At 40.2% G+C, this 27,770-nt stretch overlaps 1 protein-coding gene across 1 annotated transcript in view; it reads left to right on the top strand.

The window, feature by feature from the left end:
* Positions 1-15,368: 15,368 nt before the first annotated feature.
* DENND3 (DENN domain containing 3) overlaps positions 15,369-27,770 on the top strand; it is a gene marked incomplete at both ends in the record, with an annotated part of 37,449 nt that continues 25,047 nt past the window's right edge. Inside the window, 4 exons of the mRNA XM_079533236.1 lie at positions 15,369-15,452; positions 20,549-20,825; positions 21,545-21,660; positions 22,144-22,283. Coding sequence (XP_079389362.1) covers positions 15,369-15,452; positions 20,549-20,825; positions 21,545-21,660; positions 22,144-22,283 — 617 coding nt within the window. The remainder of the gene's footprint in view (positions 15,453-20,548; positions 20,826-21,544; positions 21,661-22,143; positions 22,284-27,770) is intronic.

Genomic DNA, 27,770 nt, shown 5'->3' with positions numbered 1-27,770 from the left:
TCACTGGAAAATCCTGTTGCACCATACGGAAATTAAATAACTCTCAAAGCATCAACCACTTAAATCTCCCCATTCACATCTGTAATGGGCAAGGAAATACTGAGACAACCTTCTGCTCTCAAAGGTGTATTGCAAAAATCCCATATGCATTTTAAATATAGATTTATCTGTTATATTCTTCTTAGGATAATGAAAAAGTTATCAAAAGGTCTACTTTCTGTATTATTTTCTGAGCTTTGCAATTATATAACAATTTCGTGAATTTGTCCTGCAAACATCTGTGTGTGCAAACTTGATACATTGGACAGAACTTAATTGAGGTACAACTGATGAAGGAAAAGCTTTGTTAAGGTTTCCCCCCCCCACTGTTTAAGCTCTTCCCCTCTGAAGCCTGTTTGGTCAAACTGAAATTGGATAAAGAGATTCCAGTCTTTCTGCAACTATTTTCCTAAAGAAATTTGTGATATCTGAGCCTTGAAATTATGATTATCATCATGTGCAAAATTTCCCAAAGACATTTTGGAGCTTTGCAAGAATTAATATTTACAACAGTCAAACACCCAATGTCATCAGGCTTTATGGCAGCTGCAGGCAATGAAACACATTAATCCATGGCAAGTAACAATCCTAGCCAAGCCACCTCTGCTCCTCCTTGCAGAAGAGCACAGAGCTTTGTGAAAACTGGATGGGTCATTAATAACAACGGACTCTTCAGCTGAAGTGACTTCCTGGTTAATTTAGAGCTCTGTTAATATGTCTGGCCTTGCTGATTGCACTCAAAAGTCTGGGACAATGAAGAAATCTGAGTTTATATTGTATTGGAGCTCATGTCTCAGCCCAGATCGAGACACACTGAGCATTCCTGGGTGTCCCAGAGTTTGGGAATCCCAAGCAGGAAGATGGATGGTCTGGATGAGAGAAGATCTTTACCATTCCCTCGGTGAAAGCTAAGACGTGCCATGTCTGTTATAGACGGGAGGTGGTCTGAATACGTCTCCTAGTGGTTAAAAGCAGCCATGACATGTTTTGCACGTGCTTTGCTAGAATTTTGAAGCTCACGCCAAATTGGATATGTAACTTTTTTCCCGCCTAGAATTACCTTCCTGTTTTAAATTGTATTTTCATCCTTCCTAGAATGCTCGGACTTCCTCTATAGCAAGGAGGATGATAACTGCAAGAAAAAGGATATAAACAGAGAAGGATGGTCAGCACTCTGACTTCTGCCCATCACAGTGTGTTTTAGGCACTTTCCTGTCTGTCTCTCCTTTTCCTCACTACTGTGGATGTTATATGTTGGAATTTCATCACCAAAAAACCTGATCCCATTGTGACTGACACAATAAAAATCTGAAACGAAAAGGTAATCCTGCTCCAAATTGCTTTTGAGATGTATGACAAGAAAACAACAGATGGAGACGGTCACTGAGGGGAATTAAAAGCAGCATTGAGGCAATACTGATCAGTGTGATAGGCAGGCAGCACAGGATGTAAGCTGTTGCCAAGGCTTTTGTATTGTGGCAAAGAAGGGAAAAAAAAAAAAAAAGGAAGGATTTGACAAAAGCTAATGAGAGAGCTCTGTAAATATTTTTGTAAGCCCAGAGCATGAGAGAAAGCATGAAATTGATTGTTTGAATGTCTAACAGTAACTAATTTGTGTAGTATGATAGCCATGACTTCATAATGGAGGTTATGAAGGGTAATTCACGAGCATGCCTAAGTGTGTTTAAATACCACTGCAGAGTGGAGGATTGTCAAGCTAATAATTCCAGAGAAAAGTCTTAGAATCATGTTAAGGAAAGGCTGTGTGATTTTAGGTGGGCGATAAGCAAAGAAATTGGAAGCTGCTGGGCCATAACCTTCTGGTATGAGCAGAGGTTATTAACATGAAAACTGACAAAGGGATTTTTTAGCCATTGCAGACTCTGCTATATCAGGTTGACTTCTGTTTTCATTTGCAATGGCTAAAATATGGTTGTGGTTGCTCTGAATTTAGAGCTAGTGTGTGTTTATTTCAGGAAAAGACATTTCACTTAGGGTGAGATACTACATATTGGGATCAAAGAAGTTCTATAAACAGCAAGTCTACAGTCAGCACGTTGCTGTCAAGGAAGTTAGCCTATCTCAGCAAGATTGATGTAGCTACGGTGAAGGAAGTGTCATACCTAAAACCAGTGTTTCTCTTAAACATGTCTCATTAATACTTACAATTAGATTTTAAAGCTATTATTTGGGAAACACAATAGCTTTTAAAAGAACTCTGCTTTTAATCTCACAAAACTCCTTGGAGCCAATTCCTGATGGAGCCTACTGGCTCTGAATGCTTTTTGTCTGCTGCCTGCAGCAGAGACAAAACTGGGAGGACCATTGTGAAACAGACTCTGTATGAAGCCACAGTTATTCATGACATGTGACAGCAGCCACGATGACTTTCCTGAAACACAGATACTCCAAATCTTTATTCTTTGGAATGGATGCCAATATTTTTAATTATTATTATTTTCTAACATCCAGGATTTTCTATGCCTTAATTTTTATAGTTGAATTTTAGGTTGTCAAATCTAATCTTTTCAAGAAGCCTTTAGAAATATTTTTTTCTAGTATGATTTGTGTAAGATAATGCAGGCTGGAGCAAATGTGACCTCTCCATGCCCCACTCTTGACTAGACAAAAGCAGTTGCCTGCAGCTGTGTCCATCTCATCCTTAAAGGGGTTTTAAAACGCCACTTGATATGCTGAATGTATTTGAATGAATATTTTTTGTCATTACCAATTGAAATAACTCCTGCCACCTCCTCATGACCTTCAGAGCTAGAAAACAGCATTCTTTAGGACAATTGGAATTCTGATCTGGGAAGTATTTCCTTGCTCTTGAAAGGAGGTGTTTAGTCAGATCTGTTAGATATTATAGGGAACTAATTTAACAAGTCCTGGGCTCCAGTTTCAGGCTGGCTCAGATATGAGCTCATTTGGTGGCTGTGGGAACATTTGTTGGGGTATTTTATCATCAAAATTTTCCGAGTCTCTGTGAAACCTGAACAGGATTAAGTCACAGTAAAAATCAAATTCTTGTTTAGTTTTGCTTTCAGAAAATATGGAAGTAGGCCTACCAAGAGTTAAAAAGAAGCAGACAAAAGGAGCTGGGGTTTTCTTAGCTAGAAGATACTGCACATAATAAGGAAGATAAAAGGAGTACTTTGTGGTAGGGGAAATCCTGACCTCATTTGTAGGACAGTTCACTCCAAGTATGCTCTTAGGAGAAAACAAGACTTTGAATTCAGTCAGTACACCTGCCAGCACAGGACGCAAAATTTAAGCTTTTTTTGTTTCTGTTACCAACAGTATGGGGAAAGGGAAGTCCACACTTCACCCAAATTTTATCTAACTTCTGTTTTTCAGACAAAGGGTAATTCACCCCTGAGTTTCCTCAGAGGTATCTTTGGTTTCTGAGAAGTTGCGATGGCCATACAACTCCAGTTTATACTGAATACAACTGCAGTTTGAAAGACAAAATTTTGGAAAATTTCATTTAGGTACTTCAAATTCAACGTATAAAAGCATAATAAAAATCAGCAGCTGCTTTGGAAATCCCCTGCCTCTATTTAGGATGTGCATATGTTCCAAAGATGGAAGAAAACATACTCCTACTTTGTGCAAAGATGAAGATAAGTCAGCTGGATTTTAGTAGACAGAGGGTCTGGGTTTTATACTCACATTTCCTTTTGAAGTTTTCATTTAACTGAGCTAAAAGCCTCAGCTGCCGTAATTACGGCAACTTCAGTTAAGAACTGATTTTTTTTTCTCTAAGAACTGACAAATTTTGAGTTGTCTTGTTTGTGAAATGGTGAAATTGTGAAACGCTTCTTATCTGCTCTTTCATGGGCGTGTATTTGTGCCAATGCTTGTACAGAGTGTAAAAACACGAAGTCCTCATTTATTAAATCTGAAGATGAAAAATTGCATGAAATAGAGGAAAGGTAACCACCCCTGAACATCTGGCTCAGCCTCTTACCTGTCCTGATTGTGATGTTTTTGCTTTGAACAGACGGAACAAGGTAAATAAGTTGGCTAAAAATAAATCCATGGTGCTGTTACATGTTTTCTTCTTCACAGAAGACAAAACATAGAAGACAACAGCTCAGGTTCTGAATGTCAAGGCATGATATAGTTCATCTACAGCCAGCGCTGTTTGCCTGATAAAAATGAAAGCAATGCATGTTTTTTCCTCATGTTATCATACAGAGGTGAGTCAGGGCAAACAGCTATGCAGATACATGTATTTCATTTATAAACTTAGTGATAACTGCATTATTATTAATCATAGAGAAAATAACTAGCTGGTACTACTCAACATCAGTGTGCTGGCAGGGAAAGGAAATCCATTTTGCTATACACCAGAATATAAAGTTAGGAGTAATCTTTTAGACAGTCATTTGCTAGTCTTAGTAACTTTTTGTTAGCAATTAAAAATGGGTGACAAAAGTTAGGCAATTTAGTTTTTTGTTTGTCATTCTGACAGCCTAAGTACTGAATGCACGAATGACACTGTGATTTCTTTTTTTCCCTCAGTTGTAACTGAAAAGATGCAGATATGCAAATTCTTCTTTAGAAATTTGCAACTTCCAATCTGTATTTATTTCTGTACTGTTACTGGAACAGTTATGCTGGGGGTTATCACATCTGTCTTCAGGTACCAAGTGAAGTATCTGAGCTGAAATCCACCCTGAACTCCCTCTATTCTCAGCAATGTCCACATCCCACTGTCTGTTTGAATCCTGGTCTAAGTTGTTCCACAGTTGTTATGACCAGTAACAGTAACACCTTCCATTAAAACTGGTAATTTTTACACACTCCTCTGTCTAAGCAATATCTAAAAGACAGGCTGGAGGGAAAAGATTTGCTTCGGTCTGCTAATGCATGAAGTAAATGGCAGTAGCACTGAGAAATTCAACTGCAGCAGCTTCTGGGTGCTTGGAGTAGTCCTGGAGGTAAAGAACTTCTAGTTACAGGGCTGTGATTATTTCTCATATTAATCCACACCACTACTTAGTCAAAAATACACCATACCTTTGTTTACAATTTAATGGTCTGCATCCTGAATGTCTGCACACACTTATAAAGACAGATTCCTTCTGGTATGACCATGCATGTCTATAATGTGCCATAAAGAACTGTGACATTAAAACAATCAATAATAATATAGCATCTTCTCTCTCCTCCCCAGGAGAAAGCTTTTTTGTTTATAAACTCATCTCCTGTTTTTTTTTTTCTTTCTCCTTATTCTTTGTGGTATAGATTGCAAGCAGGGTGGCTAGATTTGATGTTGCAAATCTAATGTGACATACTTCACTTGTTCCAGCTAATTCCAGCTGTCACCTGGGTCTGTAACTCAGCTTTAAGCAGCTGCTAAGTGTTTGGAGCTTTGCTTCTCTGGATCTGCAAGTTCTGAACCATTCAAAGCAGGATTTATCAACACAAATAGGATAAAAGCTTAGCCACTACTTTATTATTTTTCAGAGTACTCACTAGTAAACGCGTGCAGCTTTCTCCCTGTTACTTTCCTTATTCCTTTCATACTCAGTGCTGCCAGGAAGATATTTCTTTTTGTTCTGGAGAAACACAAACACTAGTGAAGGCAGAGGATTAAGATTTTTAGGAAAGATAATACATGCAGTGGAGGGAGGTAACCTTGCTTTTGTGTGGGAAAGTGAGCCATTCCTTCAGTTTGAATTAAGCAACTCTGTTTCACCATTACTTAGTATTACATTAATGCTGTGGGGTTTTTTTTCTTAATCCTGTTGAGAAAAAGTTGAGAAAAAGTGAGAAAAGCATTTATGTATCATGCTTGTTTTTATGCACTCAAAAGATCAACCCTCACAGCAAAGATCCAAAACTGACAACTTAAAGTTTTATCATTGTTTCCTAATGCCAATAATTTGTTGATTTAATTTGCTGCTAGTTAAAAACAAAAACACATTCCCATAATATCCCTCTGTTTCCCAGAGTCCACTTCACTCTTTTGTGGGTTCCTCTCCATGGGCTCAACTTCATTCTGCAGCAGGTGAATTTCAGAGGCTCTGTTGGAGATGGAGGTCTCATCTCAGGTAGGCCAAGCCCTGAAGCTGTCCTGCTACCAAAGCACTCAGTCCATCTGCTTTTATAAAGAGAAGAAATCAGAGAAAAAAATCAGATTCCACGGGATCTCAGCCTCCTTCCTGGCCCGTATCTTCTATACAAACCTTGCATTCCTCCCTGCTACAAATCAGAAAATGTCTCATTATATGACAAAAGGGAAAAATAATTTATTGGCTTTTGAGTGGTGCATTAGGGTGCAAACAATATTAACAAATATACTAAGCACTGAAAGCAGAGGATACCTATAAAAACCTTCATTTTCAAATATATGCTCAATGTCATTGTAAGAAATCTGAATACCGTCATCCTATAGAGTGAAGACAGATGCCTGGCTGAGTCTTTTTGCCTCCTGGTGTGGTAACCAGGATGCACAGAGGAAGAAAGAGGGCCATAAAGGAAAATGATCCAAAGGATGGAACACCTTTCCTACGAGGAAAGGCTGAGAGAGCTGGGGTTGTTCAGCCTGGAGAAGAGAAGTCTCTGGGGTGACCTGAGAGCAGCTTTTCAATATCTAAAGTGGGGCTACAAGAACAAAGGAGGCAGATTCTTTATAAGGGTGTGTTGTGATAAGACAAGGCAGAATGGTTTCAAACTAAATGAAGAGACATTTAGATGGGATATAAGGAAAATGTGTTCTATGATGAGGGTAGTGAGGCACTGACACAAATCACCCGGAAGGGTGGTGGATGCCCCATCCTCAGAGACATTCAGGATCAGACTGGACAGGGCTCTGAGCACCTGATGTAGCTGTAGGTGTAGAACAGCTGTAGCTGTTCATTGCAGGGGAGTTGGACTAGAGGACTTTTTAAGGGTTCCTTTCAACTCAAATGATTTTATGAAGATCTAAGCAAGAAAGCTCAGAGGGAAGTTGCAAAGAGCTGGGTTTGCTCTTAGTAGCTTGAAGAGAATAGGAAAGAAGAAATCAGTAGCTGTTACTTAGGCAGTAGCCATCTCTGACTCTTCATCTCACACACCTTTTCCTTACTGCAGCTGGAGGGGTAAGCACAGCTTTTCTGAGCTCTGTCATATGCTACTGAGGTAGCCAGAGCCATGGGTGGTTTGTGATCAGAAAGTTGCTTGTGTGTCTAGAACAGGCTTTGCTTTCTGAAATGAGAGTAGTGAAAGATAATCAGGGGAAAACATCGCCTGACGAAGTGGGTGAGAAGTGGTTAGAATTAATATGTAAAGCAGGCTGCCAATTTTGCATATTTATGCAATCATTTTTCTGGAGGATGTAGCTGCTATATATAAGCTCTGGTGTTTATTTTAACTTAGTAAGAACCGAACACCACCTGTACTCAGAGAATAAAGACAAAACAAACTCACACTGTTTAGCTTTTTGTTTTTTAAGCTCTTCAGAGAAGAGACTATGCCATAGGTCTATAGGACCCTTAGCATCAAGGGTGTTTAAGGCCCCCTAATGTACTTAGAAAAAATAAAGTAGAGCACAAAAATATCGCATGGGAGATCCTACAGCTGGCTTAGTGCTGAATTACAAACTCTGCTTAGTGCCAAAGCTTTTGTGCTATTTACCTTTAAGGATTGCTAGTGGTTGTACTGAAGAACAGAGGGTTTGGCTGTTGTTATTTTACAAGATTTAGATAAGTTGGAATCACTTGGCAACTCAATTTGAGAGCTGCTTTCTCTGAAAGAAAATATACTGCTTTTTAAAGATGTATATATATATTTTAAATAAATGCAGCCTTTATAACGTACAAATACACTCTGTGAACAGTGCCCTGCAGCACTCTTTTAGTCATTGCTTTATTAATGTCCTCTTTGATCCATCCCTGGTTAATTCAGATTGGTCTTGCTGCAGTAACTCTGAAGACTTCCATATTGAGCTTCTGGTTTTGCTTCATTTCAGGAAACTGAATGTTTCTGGACATTACGTAAGTAAATTACCTTCTTTCCTTTTGAAGTCTTTATCATAATGATGTTATTTGCAGGGGTAATCATGCATGTCATTATAAAAAGGTGATTGTATCTTGTTCAAGTCAATCAACACTGCACTGGCACTGCAATATACTGGCAGCAAATCCCTGTAAGAAGGTTTCTGTGAACAAGAATCATGTTAAATCCAGGGAAATATGAATTAAAGAACAGACCTAGCAGGAAAACCTGTTCATAGATTTATTTCTGAACTCCACTACCGTGCTTTCTCAATTAAATGATGCTGCTTTCTTGTAATTTTAACCACGGAAAGACAGGAAAGACACAACCAATGTAGTTGAACCAGCTCTCCCTACAAGCAGGTACTCTGTTCATGAAAGATGTATGGATTCTATCAGCACACCTTCCACTTCTTAATCACAGATCTACCTGCACTGCCTTAAGAAAGGTGTGAAAGAGTGTCTCACAAGGTAGTGCCATGTGTGTGCCGTATTCCCAGCATGCTTTAACAACAACCTCTCTTTTGGTTCAACGCAGGACACTGAAGAATAATATATTTTACAATTTATATTAATGCAACTTCCAGATGTTTGGTGAAGGGGCCGAAGTGCAATCTGCTGAAAGATGTAAACCAGCTTCCTTTTAAAACAATAGCAGAATTTTAACAAAGAAATACCAGAAAGCAATTAGTTACTGCTATTATCCACGTGCCCTGGATCAGTGCCCTGCTCTGCTGGATAACTCTACTAAACTCAGAAAAATGCCTTCTACCTTGAGCCATTTACAGTCTAAGGTTGCAATGCTATCATGAGTTGTGTGGGCTTGATCCTGAAGAAACTGAGGGCTGAAGACTTAATTCTGAAAAAGATCAGCAAGTGAGCTTACCAATATGTAAAACATGTGGATGAGAACAAAACTAGTAAGAAAGTTGCTGAAGCCTTTGGTCTACATAATCTGAGAACTCAAAAGAAGTCTGGATCTTTCAGCTAGGATTTAAAAATAAATCTGTCCTCTGTGAACGTATTAATAAATTAGCTTCTAACTCAAGCCTGAGTATATCACGAGCACTTCTGTTCGTTATTATAATACTCATCAGTGACCAGACTCAAATCCTAAGGTTGTATATGCTGTAAAAACACAGAAAACTAAGCAAGGTTCATCTTTGTGAAGTATGACCCTTCTTTTATAATGTTCAGTCATTTCCACTTGTGTCAGATTATATTATTTCACTGAGGAAAATATTGTATTCAGATGGCTTTCTGCTCTTGGAATTTTTGAGGTAAAGACAGATAAATTGAAGTAAGGAAAGATGGCAACAGATTCAGCTGTGCCAAAAAAGAAAGCCTGATACCTTTGATGAATAATTCACCTTAGTAAATATTGTCTCTGTACTTTAACTTACAGGATACCCTGCAGAAAACTGTAAGTGTTGTTATGGAGGAATAAACAAGAACTGTAGAAAATAAGGCAGTGGGGGCACACTGTCAGGTGAGTTTGACAACCCATAATATGGCTGTGCTATTTTAATATCAGGAAAAATGGAACATGGAAAACAAACACAGACTATTGGGCATTGTTTGTACTACAGTCATTTCTTTCTGTGCCACCAGCTGTGCATAGAATCATCCTTGGCCCTGGGGCAGTACAGGCTGCCTGCTCTCATGCTAGACGTTGCCACACCACGTCCCCATGCAAATCAGGGAGTTTGATGCAGTAAGCTGCAGTTACTTATTTACAGGAGGTTATGTGTCCTTTTTCAGTCAGGTGTGATGTAGCAATATGTATCTAACTGCTATATTTGGCGTGTTTGGCAATATTTAAATATAGTCCTTTTATAGTGATGTAGAAGTACACCTGAAAGTACCTGATATGTCTAGCTATGCAAATGTTGGAACTTTGTTCTCTGTCTGCTGCACTTTCAACTCTCTGTGGACCCTTGGATGCAAATAAAGCAATACAGGCTTGGTTAACTATAGAATCAAAGACAAATGTTGTTTAGAAGGGACCATTGGAAGTTACTGGTCTCATTGCTCAAAACAGCGATAACCTCAAATCTAGATTAGGTTGCTCTGCTCCTTATTTAGCCAAGTTTCAAAAGTCTCTAAGGAAGGAGGTTACATTGCCTCCCTGGGGAACTTGGGTTATTGTTTAATCTCTGTCATGATGAAAACTTTTTTCCTTATATTCAAGCAGAATGTCTTGCTGCAACTTTTGGCTGTTGCCTCCCATCCTGCCATTGTTTGCCTCTCAACAAGCCTGTGTTGCTTGTCTTTATAACCTTTCTTCAGGTAGGTTCAGTTAGATCTCTTCTTAGCCTTCTTTTCTGGCAGCTGAGCCCTTCTGTCTTACAACCTCTACCTCCATAGGGGCATTTCACAAGTTTGCTGACATTGTCCTTCATCCCATGGACAGTGCTAGCGATACAGATGTTAAGTCTTACTAGCTGCAATATCCAGTGCTGATGAATGCTACTCACGACCAGATGTCAGATTTCATGCTGGTCACTGCAACCCTTTGAACTCAGTGGTTCAGCCAATTTTCAGCTTGAGGTCCACCTATGTAGTCCATATCTTTACAGCTTGGCTTCAAGGATTCTTTGGGAGACTATCAGAGCCTTGCAAGAATGTAAGCTACATCATAGAATCACAGAATGGCCAGGGTTGGAAGGGACCTCAAGGATCTTCAAGCTCCAACCCCCTGCCACATGCAGGGTTACCAATCTCCCCATTTAATACTAGACCAGGCTGCCCAGGGCCCCATCCAACCTGGCCTTGAACACCTCCAGGGATGAGGCAGCCACAGCCTCTTTGGGCACCTATTTCTTCCACTTCCTACACAAAGGAAAGGGAAGGCAATCCGGTTGGTAAAGCACGATCGCCCTCGATAAACTTTTGCTCACCAATTCTAAGCACCTTCTATCCCTACTGTGCTGATTAATGTCTTTCACAAGGCCGTGCTCCACAGTGATGCTTTGCATGCTAGCAAACCAGGAAGACCAGCATGAAGTGCTGTGATACTAATGTGATCTCATGTTATACATAAACATACTGGCTAACGCCTACAGATAATCTTTGTTTTGTTCTACATTCAACTGCAATAAACGAGACTTGCTGCCTTATTGTGGTTTTTCTTGATACAATTCTTATCTAGAGATAAAATGAGTTCACCTGGAAGCTATTTATTTCATATGGAAAATGCAATTGTTTGGTTTCTGTTTTAACCCAAATTAATCTTCTGTAAAAATGCTGAAGTGTGAATATTTAAAAATGAACAATGTTGTACTTAAACAGTCCCCAAGGCTAGAGAAAATTTGTTTATGCACAGCAAAGTTCATTTTAACTGTATGTGCTATTTTTTCATACTGAGAGATGCAGGGGCAGATATAAATAGATCAAGAGGGAATGTGTTTGGCTTTCAATATGTGTTTCACTAAGTTAGCATTAACTATTGATAAAGGAGTTCACTGTGTCGTGCTTTTGTCAAGCTAGGAACTGCTGATAGACCTTAACAAAGTGGAGCATCCTGAGAGGTTCTTCAGATTTCAGAGACAGAAAGTATTTTTGTTTACAAAAAAAGCAGTTCATAGTTATGAATTAAGGTACCTGTACTTATGTATGTTAGGATTTCGTAGGTTGATGTACACAAGAATTTAGTACACAAAAAATTACCCGAAAGTTTAACATCTGAGTTTCTGTCTCTCTGCACTTTTGACCTCTTCTTTTTTTTCTCACCACTTCTGTAATTCTGAATCTGAGCTTCCTTTACAGCATTCTGGTAAAAAGACAAATGTTATGAAATTTTAATGCTTCTATTAAAAAAAAATTGTTAAACTACCAAGACCATTGGCTGTCTGCGACTGTGCCAGATGGTAAATAACTGGAACAATAAACATCATGTTAAGCAAGTCAGTTTTGAGGGACATGTTATACATTCCATGTAAACAAAACACTGCTAAAACTGACCCTGCAGTGATTAGATTGAGGAAGAAGCTCTACTGTAGCCTCAGGAACATCTCACAATATCTGCAATGCAAAATATTTCTAGTATTCAGGGCACTCGTGTTAGTCCAGTTCTTTTGCCAGGACAAGGTAATGTTATTATATGTGATAAAGCTCAAAGCTGGCTTTTTTTCCTTCAAGAATTTTCAACAGATCTTTTTTGAGTAGAAAACTGAAATTATGACCAGTCTATTTAAGAGAAATATAGAGATGATGAGGAATAAATGTTGCATTGACACCAAAAGCTGTTTCCTTGGGGCTCAGTTACCCTGTCACAAAACAATTTGTGTTGAACTGAAAGATCACTGACTGTAAAATTGGCTGAGGACATTCCCTGTTTGGTTTACTGGAATTCTAGCATTTTGTTTCCTTTATACAAAGAATTCTTAACCTTCTTGCTGTATTTGTATACAGAGAATCACTGAGAATGACAGTATCATGTAGGTTGGAAGGAGGTTTCTAGCCCAAACTCCAGCTCAAAGCAGGGTTAGCTGTCAGGTCAGATCCATTTGCTTGTGGCTCGATTCCGTCTTTTCTTGAAAACCTCCAGAGATGGACATGGCACATCTTTAGGCCCTTGTTCCAGTGCTTAACTGTTCTGAGAATGAAAAGTAGTTTCCTCAGGCACATTCAGTACTTTCCTGATTTCAGTGTATGGCCTCTGTTGCTCCATTTCCTGTTGTGCACCTCAGTTAAGAGCCTGGCTGTCTTATTGATGACCTCCCTGGAGGTCCCAGGCCTGCTATTAGTTCCCTTCAACCCATCTCTTCCCTAGCCCTATTCTTGTAGCCTCCCCTCTCAAAGTCTCCAGCCCCGACCATCATGGCAAGTCTGCTGAATTTGTTACAGTTTACCAATGTCTACCAGTCTTGCACTCCACATTACCCACAGCTCTCTGCTTTTATTAAGTTGGGGGATTACAGTGAGGCTGATGAGATTTTACTTGCCTCATTATCACTCTGTCACTCCCTGGTGGGGCACAAATATTAAGTCAGACAGCATTGCTGCACAAGTGTCTGGTATGGCACTCTTCTCTCCCTACCATATCCTACTCTCATTTAGTGTAGCTCGGTTTACCTTTATGTTTTAAAAGAGACGACAGACATTAAGGTAATTAATTACAACCATTATACAGTCTGAAAAGTATTCTGTATATAACATACTAAATTAGATATTCTTGCAGGTTAAAAGATTGCTATTGACAGTTCTGGGATCTGTCCATACTTCACACTGTAGTGCAGTGTCAAAGTACTAGCTCAGGTACTGTAAGAGCCTTCCCAGGGAAAAATGATAGACACCACTTTCTCCTTTTTTTTGCACTTGCACTAGCTTATTCAGAGGTGGTGGTGAAACACTACAAATCAAAGAACACTGAACGTTAAGGGGCGTGTTTCCCTACAAAAGTTTAAATTAGGAGTAGATCTTCATAGCTGGAGAACTGTGAGGAAACAGCAGATGATAGCTGACTTCTTTAATAGATGAGTAGGTACAATTAGTGGAGAGTACAAATCTGGAGGTACTTTGTCAAAGCTGATCCTGAGTTAGCATATTTCTATTGTCAGTGAAACTTATCTATGAACTGTTAAAGGTACATGTGGTAAATCGTAGTTAATGTTGTAATGAATTTTCTTTTGTACCATAAACAGTGGTAGCGCAAACCAGACAAACTAAGTAAAAAGGAAAGAAGATGCAAATGGAGCAGTTAATATATGCTGAGATCCCTAAGCTGCCCTCCTCTCTCCTTGATGCCTTTCTGCTGAACCCAGTGTGCTCCCACAGAATAATATTGAGCTCAGAGTCACTGTACTCAGTTGGAGAAAACAATAAAGAGGTTTTTGTAGCAATATTAAGAATGGGAATAAATGTCTGAAATCCTGAGAAAGACATCTCAAGACTGTGCAGGACCCTTGGTTGAAAGTAATAATTCAATTTGCATAGTCAGTTACCAAGTGGTTGCATGGTTGCTAATGTAGGTGTAAATTTGCATTGCCTGGCAATGAAAGAAATGACACAATGCACCAATAAAACACATCCATGGAATTCTTCTGCTTCATTCCTTCTGGAAGAAGGAATACAAAGCAGAGATACGCTGAAGTCGGAAAGGATATTACAACCTGTCCTCTCTGACTTTTGTTTAAATAAATGCTTTCATCTACCCAAGAATTTGTACTAAGATTTTACAACCTAAGTGTTTAAACACTTGAGATGCCGTGTTTTTTCATGGATCTCTAGACTGCAAAGAGTTAGTATGACATACTTTAGAACAGCATACTTCATGCCATACTTTTCTTTGCCTAGAGCACATAGTTTTTACCAGACAAAGACTTAAATAAAGACCTGTGCATTAACATGGGCACAGAAATGGGTGTTCTTGTGGTCCAGTTAGTGGAAGGAAGCAGTGGTCTGAGCTTTAGTACTCAATGAAAGAAAGACATGGCTGTGCAACAATTATACAGGCATGCAATCATCTGAACTGTAAGTGAAAGAGAAGACAGTGAACTGAGCATCGTATGAATAAACCTGCAGAATACAAACAACGTCTATATTGATTTTCAAAAGGAAATTCCTTTAGTCCTCATATAAATCATGGTGAAACCGTAAAAGCTTATGGGCAATAGGGAGTGACTCATTGTGTATAAAGCAGCTCAAAAAGAAAGCAGAGTCCCTTCAGTTGTTTCTCTGCTGCGTGGGCAGCCCCGATTGGGAACCTTCTGAGATGAAAACACCCCACAGACTGCCATCAGCCCTGTGGTTACAGCTCGTCGAAACTATGACGCGTTACGTAAACGTGACACTATTAATGCCAGTCACATACTACTGCTGAGTCACCTGAAGCAAACAGGAGGAGGACAGCACCTCTTATCAAAGCACTAGGCCATGACTTCACCCGCTTCTCAGAGGCACTGGCAAGCTTGAGGCACCTGAGCCTTTTCGTGCCATCAGACCCTCCGGGAAACTGGCTTAAGCTTCCTTTTGGGAAGAAAAATGGCTTTTCCGGGGACTCTCCCGGTGGAGAAGAGGTGCGAAGAACACGACCTTCGCAGCGAGATGGGGAAATACCTCAGCGCCTCAGAGCGGCGGGCGACCGGCGGTGAGGTCCCGCCCTCACCCTGCCCGCCAGGTCACCGCTTATGGCTCTGATTGGTCACAGTCAAGAGCGACAGGACGGAAAGCCAATCAAAACGCGAATTGCCTAAGGGGGAGAGGCGGGCTCTCAGAGCCGGGTGAGGCAGCGCTCCCCCCCTTCCCCACCGAGGCGGCCGACTGGGAGGAGCGGAGAGGCCCTGAGGAACGGCGCCGCCGCCGGAGGATTGCCGTGTCCTGTCCGCTCTGCCTTGCTGTGCCATGGAGGATGTGCTGCCTTCGGGCCTGTTGGAGGTCTGCTTGCTGGTCGGCGTGCCCAGGGAGCAGTTGAGGACTCAGCTGCAGGTGAGGGGGTCGGTGGGTGCCGGACTCGGTTGTCTATGGGGTTGCTCCTGTCTGCGTGGCTCTCCTGGAGGTTTAACTCGGGCTTGGACGAAATCAGCCACTCTCCCACCCCCCCTGGCTCGGCTTCTTTCCACCGATCAGCAAAACTGCTGATTTGCCTCGGTGTTGTCATTGCATGCGGCAGAAATGCTTTAAAAACAGTTGTTTTGGTAGGAGAGTATCAACAAACTAGGGGTTATTCCATAGTGGTGTTAAGCAATGACACTTTCTGGATGTATGTGATGAACACAATGGGTTTCTGTAAGCTGGAGCAGCAGGATGTTTCAATGGTGCGTATCCTTCACAGATTAACATCCCATTTTCCATCTTCTGGATTATAGGGGAATAAAGCACCACTAGGAGAACATGAGGGTGTAAATCCCTGCATGGAGATTAAGCTTGGAATCACAAGTGCTCTGATTTCTTACAACCTGTTCTATTCAGGCACAGCAGAAGTTGCTAGCTTGTGTTCTGCTTTGAGTATTTGGTTTATAACTTGTTGCTCACCTGTTGTTTCCCATGTGAGTTAACAATTCGACTCTTCCTGATTTTGCTTTGTTAAAATGTGCTGGTGGCAGTGTCTGATACTGTCCTGCTGAGGGAGAGGCTGTGATGCTGGCACATGCTGAAAGCCAAAACTTCTGCTCCCACGGATCTCTGCTGTCTGCCTTGAACTTGACTTTGTGTGGTCTAATAGCATTAGATAAAAAAGTCTTTCTTGTTGCTCACTCAGAAGACAGCTTTGCAAATGTTGGCTTCTTAAGTGATATTGGTTACAGTGAGGTTCAAATTCCAGGACCTCATTCACGCATACGTTGATATTGGGGAAGTAGATGTGCCATAAATCTTATCACCAGACTTTTGTAACTGTACGTGTTGTTTTGGTATTTGTTTGAGAAGTAAACTTAGAATGGGCGAATTTCTTTTTTCAGTCCACTGACATGCAGTCAGTGTGATCTCATTGCTTCCAAAAAAACCTGTAGAACAATACATAGGAAATTGGATTAAAAAAAAATAACAAATGGAGCCATTCAATTGCTTCGCTTACGCCACAGGTTTTGAATCCTCTGTTTGCTCAAAATACAGAATGCAGTGTCAGAAAGGAAAGTAGTCTCTCTGGGTATTAATATTACCATAGTAACATCTCTTCAAGTTGTTGAACTGCAGGGATTTCAGTCGCTGTCTGGGGGAATGTTTGTAGGGTTATTCCACTTCCTCTTCTTTCCACAGTGCTATCTTTGTGAGGAAATGATAGGATATGTTTTGTGCAATTACAGTGAATGCAGAAAGAAGAGAACTGATCGACAAAGATGATTGAAAAAGAGAACTTTACTGTGAAGTGCTGGGCTCAGGTGGTATTTGCAGGTGTAACCTTCAAATCTTGGTCTTGAAAGTGTGTTTATGCAGTTATTTTATTGCAGTACGGGGTTATAAAGTAATAAAATCAGTGGGAGCATGATAGTTAAACCACTCCCAAAGTAAGAGAAGCTTTGTATTATTGACCTGTCGACAGTGGAGATTCCGGGAACAACGATAAAATTTTGTACTGAAGCTCTGCAACTGAAGTTTCTGGGCTGTCATCCATTGATCCTCCTTACTGGCAATGTGGTTGTCACTATGAGGCTTCTGTTGGAAGAGATCAAAGACAGCTTTTCAAATACATATGACATTTTTGGTGTTGGCAGTGTATATTTTGTAGGGCTGAGATGTACAATAATGAAGATCATACAGCCGACTTCTTTTCCCCAAGTCATTGTCAGATGTAAAGCTGGGTTTTGTTATGACAAATGTGACACGTGAGCAGTCTGCAAGATGTCTGACATCTTCCAATTGCCTCAGTTGTTGATTTCTGTATCTGCCTACCACTCCCAGTGATACAGATGTTGCTCTGACAATGGCTGTGTTATGCTTTCTGGCTATCTTAATTCAGGCATAGCCCGCAAGCCCTACCTTCAACCCCCTCCCCCCCCCCCTTTTTTTTTTTTTTTTTTTTTTTTTGCCTTTTTCTGTAATAGCTCTCTGGAAATGAGTTGTCTTGTGCAAGAAGCCATATATTATCAAGTTGATTATTAGTCAGCGATGTGCTCTTGTGGCAGTGAAAGCTGAGCATGTAATGGTTTGCATTATCAGAGCCATAGCAAGCAGGTTGAAGGTAAATGCTGGCTTTTGTCATCGTCATAATTCAGCACAGAGGTAGATACCTGTTTGGAATATATCCCAGCTTTGTAGAGCTCAATAAAGGCAATTGCTTACAAACAGAAGTAGATGTCTGAATTTTATGAGAGCTGGAGCACAAGTGATGAAAATTTGCTTTTTAATGGATTTCTGAGACTCTCAGAATTGTAGGTGCTGGAAGGGACCTCTAGAGATCATCTTGTCCAATCCCCTGTCAAAGCAGGCTCCTTAGACCAGGTGATGTCTGGATAAGATCCAGAGCAGCCTGATCTATCTTCACTTGTTGCTTTTAGTAAAAGTTTCTACTCCAGAGGTCCCTTCCAAACTAACTCTTCTGAAGCTTCGTGACTTTCCCTGCCCAGCTTTTCTGTAAAGAAGCCAGTTCTTTCATGACATTTGGGATGCAATGAACTTCTTCAGTGACAGAAAGAGGAAAATGAGATCAAGGAGGTATCACATGGCTGATATTACACTCTGTTCTGTGATTTCAACGTTCTACTTCTCGTGTTTAGAATAGTGGTCACTGAAAAAAAGACTGTTTCTTCTCTATGTCATATATGGTACTATTTTCACAGGAGTAGAAGTCATCTTAATGAGGAATCTTGCAGAGTTATAGGAAAGAAAAGGCATTAGTTTTTGTAATAAACTAGGTATGCCGTGGGGCATTTGGTAGTGAAAAACACCAGTCAGTAGAGTGCTCCAAAACAAAGGAGTGACGGTAGGAGAAGAGAGTAAGAAATGAATAGTAGGAGAACGTCAGTATTGTTCTGTTGCTGCCTATCCACTCCCTCTGAACTGAGAGGGTAAGAAAATATGACTCTGACCACGGACATTAATAAGAGCTGATGTGAATGCTGGTGGGTAGGTCACTGGGTCAGTGACAGCACTGACAAAGCTGTTCTGTGAATGAAACCTGGTGTCTAGTGCCTCTCTTGCAATCTCAGACATCCAGGACTACTGTGTCAGAAACTGTGACACTGTGAGGCCGTTAAATTTCTGGCTGTCATCCAGTATTTTGTAGCACAGAGATGCCTTCAGTGCAAGTCACGGATTCCTTGTCAAAGCAACCTTGTATGAAAAACTCTGTGGGGCAAATCTGCCGTGTTGAGATTGCTACTGCTGAAGTAGGTGTGTGTTTCCCTGGCATAACAGCCGTAGGGCTAAACTTTAATTCTGAATTTCCATCTGTAAAATTTTGCAGCATGTTTTTTGAGGCTCATCATGTTGGATTTATCTCTGTTCAGAGTTTTTTTCACTTGAAGTGGGTGTCAATTGCCAACTAGAACAATGAAGTTCTTAGCTTGGCAGGTATGGCAGTCAGTATTCCAGTTTGTAGCATGCTCTTTTAAGTCATTAATATATCTTTTAGTATCCCAGTTATACTATTCTACAGTACTGTGGAGCTTAAGATACGTACTAATATGTCATGAAGGTAAGTATTTCTTCTCATTTTTGCTGTGATGCTTCAAATGTGAAGAAGACTGATGGTGCACTGTTGTAGATTAACCCAGCAGGCAGCTAAGCACCACAGAGCTGTTTGCTCACTGCCCCAGTGGAATGGGGGTGAGTCAGGTAGAAAAAAAGGCAAAACTTATGGGTTGAGATAAAGATAATTCAATAGGATGAAAAGGGAAGGGAAAATAATGATGGCAGAAGAATACACAAAACAATTGATGCATAGTGCAGTTGCTAACCACCTGTTGACTGATGCCCAGCCAGTTCCTGAGCATCAGCTGCCTTACTGTCCAAATCTCCTCAGTGTTATTGCTGAGCCTGACACCATATGCTATGGGACGTGCTTTTGGCCACTCTTGCTCACCCGTCCTGGTTCTGTCCCCTCCCAGGTCCTTGTGCACTCCATCTCCTTGCTGGAACAGCACTGTGAGAAGCTGAGATGCCCTTGGCACTGTGTAAACACTGCTCAGCAGTAACTAAAACATCAGTGTGCTGACAGCATTACTTTGATCCTAAAGCCATGACGCAGCACTGTACAGCATGAGGAAGAAAATTAACTGTACCTCAGCTGAATCCAGGACATGGACTCAGCTGCTCAAACCTATAAGCCAAAACCTTGATGAAAGAAGATTTGCTTTAGTGAAACAAAAGAGCTTGCTTTTATAAGTATTTTAAGAAGTGGGGAAAATAATGAAAGATGTCATTATTGGTACTCAAGGAATATTTTAAATAAGTGTTAGTGCTGCATGCTAAAAGTTAGAAGTTGCCTGTGTACTTTGTTTATCAGTTGGCAATGAGTTGAACATGGAACAGCTTCTCGACCGCAGCGAGGCTTGCCTTTCCTGTTTCCAAATATCCGTTCACTGAACAGAGCTTTCACTTTGCTGCTTTGGTTGTGCGGAAGGAATTAAAATTACCGTGAAATGATTGAAAATGTAACTACTTGTATCTGTTATATGGTCAAGAATACAAAAAGTGCTCCCAGGTTTTCCCTAAAATTGAACAAAGGCTTACCTAGGGAGTTCAGCTCCACTTCTTTTTTGTTTGCTTTTATGTACTTGCTGCCTGTTTTGTGTTGTTAGCAAATTTTTATTTTAAATACAGCTTATGCTTATTCTAAATGCTTGGAAGGAGAAAATAACTTACTTAGGATTTGTTCCTTTTCTTATGCAAAGGGATTTATTGATAAGGTATGTTTTGAATGATGAAGAATGATTTATTGCCAATTAAAAATGACCTGTGTACTCCTCTTGCATTAATTTATTTAAATCAAGAAACTAAATGAAAGATGAGTTATCAAGAGAAAGTGTATTATGAAACCACAATTTTAGAAGAGGAGAGAAAATAGAGCTAAAAATGCTTCAAAAGAAAACAACCTAGGGGGATAAGAGTCAGTTTATTTTCTTGTTACTATTTCTTTTTTAAAGGACGCTCAAAGAAAACCCAGAAGTCTTCTTCCCCTGGATCCAGAAGTTCTTTCTGTATTTGTGCCTCCGTTTATCAGCAGAGATGATACTCACTCGACTAACACAGGTGGTAATAACTTCAACAGAGGTAAACGCCGGTCTTTCCGAAAAAAGAAAGAGAGACCGAAGTTGGAAAATGCCAGGACTCTCAATGGGGATCAGAAAGCACCTGGCACTGAAGATGTTACAGTTCCAAAGGACATTGATCTCATTGGTTTGCCACAGCTGTGCTTCCCAGGTACTGCAGTCTTCCCACTTCTAAATGAGAACTGTTTTAATATTTGTTGATCCATTATAAAAGCATCTTTACTATACTGATGAATAAATAAATGCGTCTGCTTGTGAGCAAGTCGGTGTTGAGAGCAGCTGTGATGTGCAGGGCTGTTCAGTGTGAGCAGATCCATCAGTGCTGGTTGTTGCAACAGTTCCAAGAGGGGGAGACCAGAAATCCCTTTCTATTGTTGGTAAATCCTGGTTTAAATGAACATATATTTTCTCTTTAACTTTTTTTTTTGTTTGTCTTAAACGACTGAGTACTTTTCACTTCACTTTTCATTGGCTCTTAAGATATCCATGAAGTCATGACTATTTCCTCTAGGCTTAATTGCAACAATTTTAACAGGCATATTGGAATTGCAGACCTTGCAAATATCTTGGAGGGGAAAAAAAGTGAACAAAACTCATCTGTTGTATTTTGCCATTTAAAATGCAAAATAACTATGTAATATCTTTGCTCCTTCAGTACTGTGTGGCTTACAACCTTTCTAATAAGTGTTAAATAAAATGCAATATGTGCATTCTAAACACTTCAAACGAGACATTTCTCTTGAAATTAGGTAGAAATGAGCAGTATTTGTTACCAGTAATCATTTTTTAAGCAGTTACAAATATGTGTATAGACTATTAAAAAAAAAAAAAAAAAAAAAAAAAAAAAAAAAGTTTCTGTCTTCATTGCAGGAGGACTTTATATAACTTCAGAACCAAGAGAGGACCACATTCACTTCCTGGTCTTCACAGATGTCTGTGGTAACAGAACATATGGTGTTGTTGCACAGTACTATCAGCCAATGCAAGTATGTTCTTTAACTCATGCTCTTATTGAAATATATTAAGAGATAAACACTTTGAAAGTAATGGCAGGTGTGTTTTTGAAATTTAGTTATCTGATAATTTTTGTTAGTAGGAATCAGAACAAATCAAATTTTATAATGCTGTTGTCATTTAATGCAATGCTGTTATAATGTAAATCTCTGAAGAAACTGTTATGATTTCAATTAGGAGTTCTGAATATTTAAATGAAGTCTTTTCCCTCAGGCATGTTTTGTGTGTGTGTGTACTCTGTGTTCCTTATAAACATCTTCTCTCCTAAGATTCATTTAATAAGTGTGTTGCAGTGTTGTAGGCTGACATTTTTCTGAAGAGCTCAAGGGAAATAGACATCCAAATCCCTTTAAAATTTGAGGGAATTGGGTTATCAACTCTCTTGGGTTCTTAAGAAAATGCCAGCCATAAATTCCTGATTAACATAAACACATTAATCTGTAGTTTCTTTGTAGGATGGCTGTATTGCCTCCAATGGACAGGCCCAGTGGGAATCTGTGCGGGCAGGGAAGAAGCCTGGCTGTTTTGTACCGCTTGCTATTTGTGTTATATCCAGATATCCATATTTTAATGCCCTCAAGGATTGTCTCTCATGGTAAGACTTGCTATCCTGTTTGTCTCTACTGGAAATAATTATGCAGGTCTTAATGTATTAATATGTGAGTTTGCATGATACTAAAACAGCTGTTAGTTTTAAGTTATGAGTTGTAGGGGAGTGGAAAAGAAGAAATGTAAAGTGAATGTTACTTGGATATAAAGAAGACAGACTGCAATTCTGTCATGCTGGTATAAATCATGACACTATTTATTTATTTTTAACTAAATAATCCAAGTTATGTGAGGAAGTGCAGTGCTTACTTGGCTGTCATAGAAGCAGGAGACAGCATTGCAGCATACAGAGTACATTACAGGTGGAAAGTGGCAAAATATTATGCAGCACAGATGGGTTACAAGATAAGTAATCATGGGTTTGTCTCTTCAGTAACTTATTTTGAGGTCATAACCCCATTACCTTTGTTTGTGCTAGATCTATCCTGCCATTTTCAAAGCATATGTAAAGATATTAATTGTGGGACCTAGAGATGATGGCAACTGGATATCACAGAATGGCCAGGGTTGAAAGGGACCTCAGGGATCATGAAGCTCCAACCCCCTGCCACATGCAGGGCAGCGAACCTCTCCGTTTAATACCAGACCAGGCTGCCCAGGGCCCCATCCAACCTGGCCTTGAACACCTCCAGGGACGGGGCATCCACAGCCTCTCTGGGCAGCCTGTTCCAGCACCTCACCACTCTCAATATGTAAAGAACTTCTCCCTGACATCCAACCTAAATCTTCCCTCCCTCAACTTAAAACCATTTCCTCTTGTCCTGCAGTTATCAACCCTTTCAAAGAGTTGATTCCCCTCCTGTTTGTAGGCTCCCTTTAGGTACTGAAAGGCTGCAATGAGGTCACCCCGCAGCCTTCTTTTCTCCAAGCTGAACAAGCCCAGCTCCCTCAGCCTGTCTTCGTAGGGGAGGTGCTCCAGTCCCCTGATGATCTTTGTGGCTCTCCTCTGGACCCTCTCCAACAGCTCTGTGTCTTTCTTGTACTGGGGGCTCCAGACCTGGACACAGTACTGCAGATGGGGCCTCACAAGAGCAGAGTAGAGGGGGACAATCACCTCCCTGTCCCTGCTGGCCACCCCTCTCCTGATGGAGCCCAGGACACCATTTGCTTTCTGAGCTGCAAGAGCACACTGCTGGCTCATGTTAAGCTTTTTATCCATCAGGACCCCCAGGTCCTTCTCCACAGGGCTGCTCTTTAGGACCCCTCCTTCTAGTCTGTATAGATGCTTGGGATTCCTTCGGCCCAAGTGCAGAACTCTGCACTTTGCTGTGTTGAACCCCATCAGGTTCACCCGGGCCCACCTTTCAAGTCTGTTGAGGTCCCTCTGAGTGGCATCCCTTCCTTCCACCATGTCAACCGCACCACTCAGCTTGGTGTTGTCAGCAAACTTGCTGGGTGTTGCTGGTAGTGCAAAATTGATGCGGTCACTGAAATGGAAAGGAAACCTTTCTTTCCCTTTCTACTTTCCTGCCTTGATCACTTTTTCCATTCCTTCCACTGAGGTTGCACCAGCTGTCGGTGCTGCTGGAGCTGATTCATGGCTGCCTTTTTTTACTTTCAGATCTCAAGTAAATGGTCATCTGTGTAACTGTTACAGCTGTGTTCCTGAGGTGTGATGCTTTCCCATTTATCTAGCTTTTTAAATATTTATAGTATTTTGTTCTTACAATATTTTGTGAGCTCAACCTTTATAGGGGCATAGTGCACAATAGCTTTCTGCTGCCTGGGAAATAGCATAGATTCAGCTTTTCCAGTAGTTTATATAGTAAATTCATGAATGAGTCATTTGTTCTCTGATGTGAGATAATACTGAGCTGGGAGAAGCAGTCAATGTGAATGGATTTCTAAATAGTCCACTAAAGAAGCAGTGGGAAAATATTCAGGAAAGCCATGGAAAATTCCAGAGGTTGCAAAAATATTTCTGGGTCTCTTGTATTTGTTCAGAGCAGACAGGAGCCAGCTTTCAGGTGGAGTCTCTCCACGTGCAGGAAGAAACTTGCAGGTAGAGTCAGCTCTTAAGAAATGCAAGCTCCTGCCTCTGGCTGGATATTTCAAGCACTGTAATTAAACATTTCTGTCCTAATCATACATAGTAGATTTCTGCACCTACTTAAAGCATTAGCCTTTAGGCTAGCTTTAGATAGTTTTATCTTTTAAGCTGTACTGCTTTTTAGAGGGAGTTCAAATTTATCTTTAACCTACCGTTTAAGCTTTAATTGATTAATAAACACGTGAATAATTATATGGGAATTCCAGAGGTTAATAAAACTATGTGCTGTCCTGATCTTATAACAGGTATTTGTCATTCAGTTGCACATCTCTCCTTCCATATTGCTGGGTCACCTGGCTGTAAGATACTATTGTGTGGAGCTGCAAGGTGAGGGGAAGTGGTGAGGCTGACTTTTCCTGCTGGACTGGAAACTCAACTGCTTATGTTTCCATGATATGTTCTTTTGGAACTTTTAAAAATTTTATTTTTTAAGCTTGTAATCGCTGCTTGTTTTTCTTGATTGCATTTGATAGACAAATTCAGAGTATTCTGTTGTTTTTATTTTTTTGCTCTTGTAAAATACCTCCTGCGTGCTTCAGTGGGTGAGGAGGAAGGAGTGGAGAGATAACATTATCATTATTGTTGTTACTTTGTATTAGTGACCTTTGTTTTTTCCAGCATCAGGAATAAAACAGTTGCTGGGATGTGTGGTTGTTCGGAATATAAGCAATTATAGCAAACAGGACCTCAGTGATACATTTTGAGCATAGTTCTCTGTACAGCTGGAGTTGTTTCAGGTTTTTGTAACATTTCAAAACTTCATCTTTTCCTGAAACCCAGAAATGAAGTTTTTTTCATTTCAGGTGCCTTAAGTGCAGTCAGGTGGCCTATGGGTTAAATATTTAATTTTAATGTTTTCGCTGAGCAGATGTTCTTAAGTAGTGGTGCCTTATATACTTAACAAGTAATAACAGCAGATTAGAAGAGTGTTTTTGTTATGCTTCAGTGATGCTTCAGTGTTGTTTTGCTGGATGCTTCGTTTATTTATTTATTTATTTTTTTCTTGTTTTTGTTTTTTCTACCAGCCTGGGGATATGAAAACAATTTCAGATGGACCTTAAGCCATCAGTTCTAGTATGTAACCCTTTCCTGGTAATAACTAGTGGAAAAATACTATTTGCTGTTGTTGATGAAGGCCTGATGTTGAAGTAGCATCTAAACAGATTCTGCTTCTGTTCTGGATCCTGTTATAGCAAAAGATTCTGGGCTTGTTTAGCTTAAAGAAGAGAAGGCTCCAGGGAAACTTTATTGCAGCCTTCCAGTACTTGAAGGGAGTGTATAAACAGGAGAGGGAACAGCTGTTCACAAGGGTGGATAGTGATAGGACAAGGGGGAATGTTTTTAAACTGAGACAGGAGAGGTTTAGGTTAGATATTAGGAGGAAGTTTTTCACTCAGAGGGTGGTGATGCACTGGAACAGGTTGCCCACAGAGGCTGTGGATGCCCCATCTCTGGAAGCATTCAAGGCCAGGCTGAATGTGGCTCTGGGCAGCCTGGTCTGCTGGATGGCGACCCTGCACACAGCAGGGGGTTGAAACCAGATGATCACTGTGGTCTTTTTCAACCCAGGCCATTCTGTGATTCTGTGAAGATTTTGTTTTTCACCAGAATTCTGCTATGTACAACTGGTTGTTTCCATGACATGCAATGCAAAGGGTTGCACATAGGTGGGGTGATATTGCTTTCAAGTAGAAGAGCCCTCAGAGGTGTTTTATCATTGTAAGCATTCCTGGATAAAACTTGGGCTTCTAACCATTCTCATATGGCCAAGTGTTGTAGAAATAACAACTAAGAACAGAGATCAATCTCAGATTCGAAGTCAGTGTCAAACATTAGATCCATGTAAGTGCTTTGAACTGCAAGATGAACTTGCTAACTTTCATCAAAGTTCTGTTAAATTAATTTTACAGCTAGTTTTCATGTTACTAGTGTGCAGTAATTCCAGATCTAAAGCAGTTGAAATGGACTCTGCACCTCTTCCTAAAGCATGCGGATGTGCATCGAGATGGGTTCACAACACTGCAGTCATTGCATTTTTCTGTGTTATTTGAAAAGGTTTGTTTTTAAATGGAGAGGTTTGAGCACTTCACACGATCTGTTTTTCACCACAGTCTGTTACTCTATGTGTAAAATGAAACATCCCTACCAGTAGTCTGCTCCTGGATGAGCTCCTGTCTAGGATGGATGAATAGACTCCATTCAGATAGTAAATCTTCCAGCCTATGTATTGGTCTTTTCAGCTGCCTTGAGAGCAGTGTACAAATTGCTCACAGCACTGAGGCAGTACAAAGGACCTATTCTTACGTGTTCTTGTTAGATGAAATATCTGTTTGAAGGCAGTTAATAGTTAATGGAAGGTTCATAAACTCCTTAGGTCTCTCTTTAATATTTCAGAGATTATCTCATTTATTTCAGTAGATGTTTGCAGTAGCAGAGCTGTCAGCTGCTATTACATTGCATTAATGGGCACGGTGTACTGATTAGGAAACTCCTGCTATCCCTTCTGTATGTCTCCTCCTCACCACCAGATCAGGCTGATTCTGTTATAGCATTTACTGAATATGTTGCTGCAAACTTTTCAGTTTAAAATAATAATAATAAGCAGCTGACATATTACAGTGTAATTATTCAAAAAGATTCTACTCCCTGATTTTCTTTGAGAAATTTTAATTTCCCATCCTCCACACCCTGCAGTAGCTGCTGAGGCCAGGACTGTTTCCAAATGTGAATTTATTAAATACTATGCTAATGCAACAAAAAGCTCGATAATATAGGACAGTGTTTTTATTCCAGAATCTTAATTCCATGTACAAATATCATGTCCTGATTTCTAATATATCACCTGATTTATTCAGTTGCTTTGTAGAATTTCTTGCTCAAGAACCAGTATTCTTCTACAAGAAGCCAGTAAAGGTACCAAGCAGAATAAAACCTCAGTGGAGAATATAACCACACAAAGTTCCTAATTTTTGTACATAAACCTCTGCAGGCTTACATTTTAGGTTTTTAGTTTCTAGTAATTATATTTCATTAATTCTGTTGGACGTTCTTGTTTGTGGTCTTAATATCATGTTTAAACATTCACGAGTTGTTGGCGCATAATACAAACCACATCATCTTTGTAGCCTTGGAACAGCTGAAGTACCACAGTTCTAAAACAGATATTTGACAAGTTTGCACAGCTGTGTTTATTCATTTTGTGTTTAGGACTGGTAACAGTAAGCAGTGTCCAAGCAGGCCTAGACCTTATGCTAAATATGCCTCTTGCTTCAGATTTCCATGCAATTTAGCCTGTGTCTTTATTTCTTTTTTTATCTACAACTTCTCTATTCCTGAGACACTACGTTCCTTTCCAGAGTTGATGTCTGATGCTTGGGATGAGATGACCATCAAGTGCTGCAACTGTTTGTGTGTTGTTTTTGA

The sequence above is a fragment of the Tetrao urogallus genome, assembly GCF_951394365.1.
Source record: "Tetrao urogallus genome assembly, chromosome: 3".
Lineage (NCBI taxonomy): Eukaryota > Metazoa > Chordata > Aves > Galliformes > Phasianidae > Tetrao > Tetrao urogallus.
The sequence above is the reverse complement of the archived record's forward strand: the minus strand, read 5'-3'. Positions and strand labels throughout refer to the sequence as shown.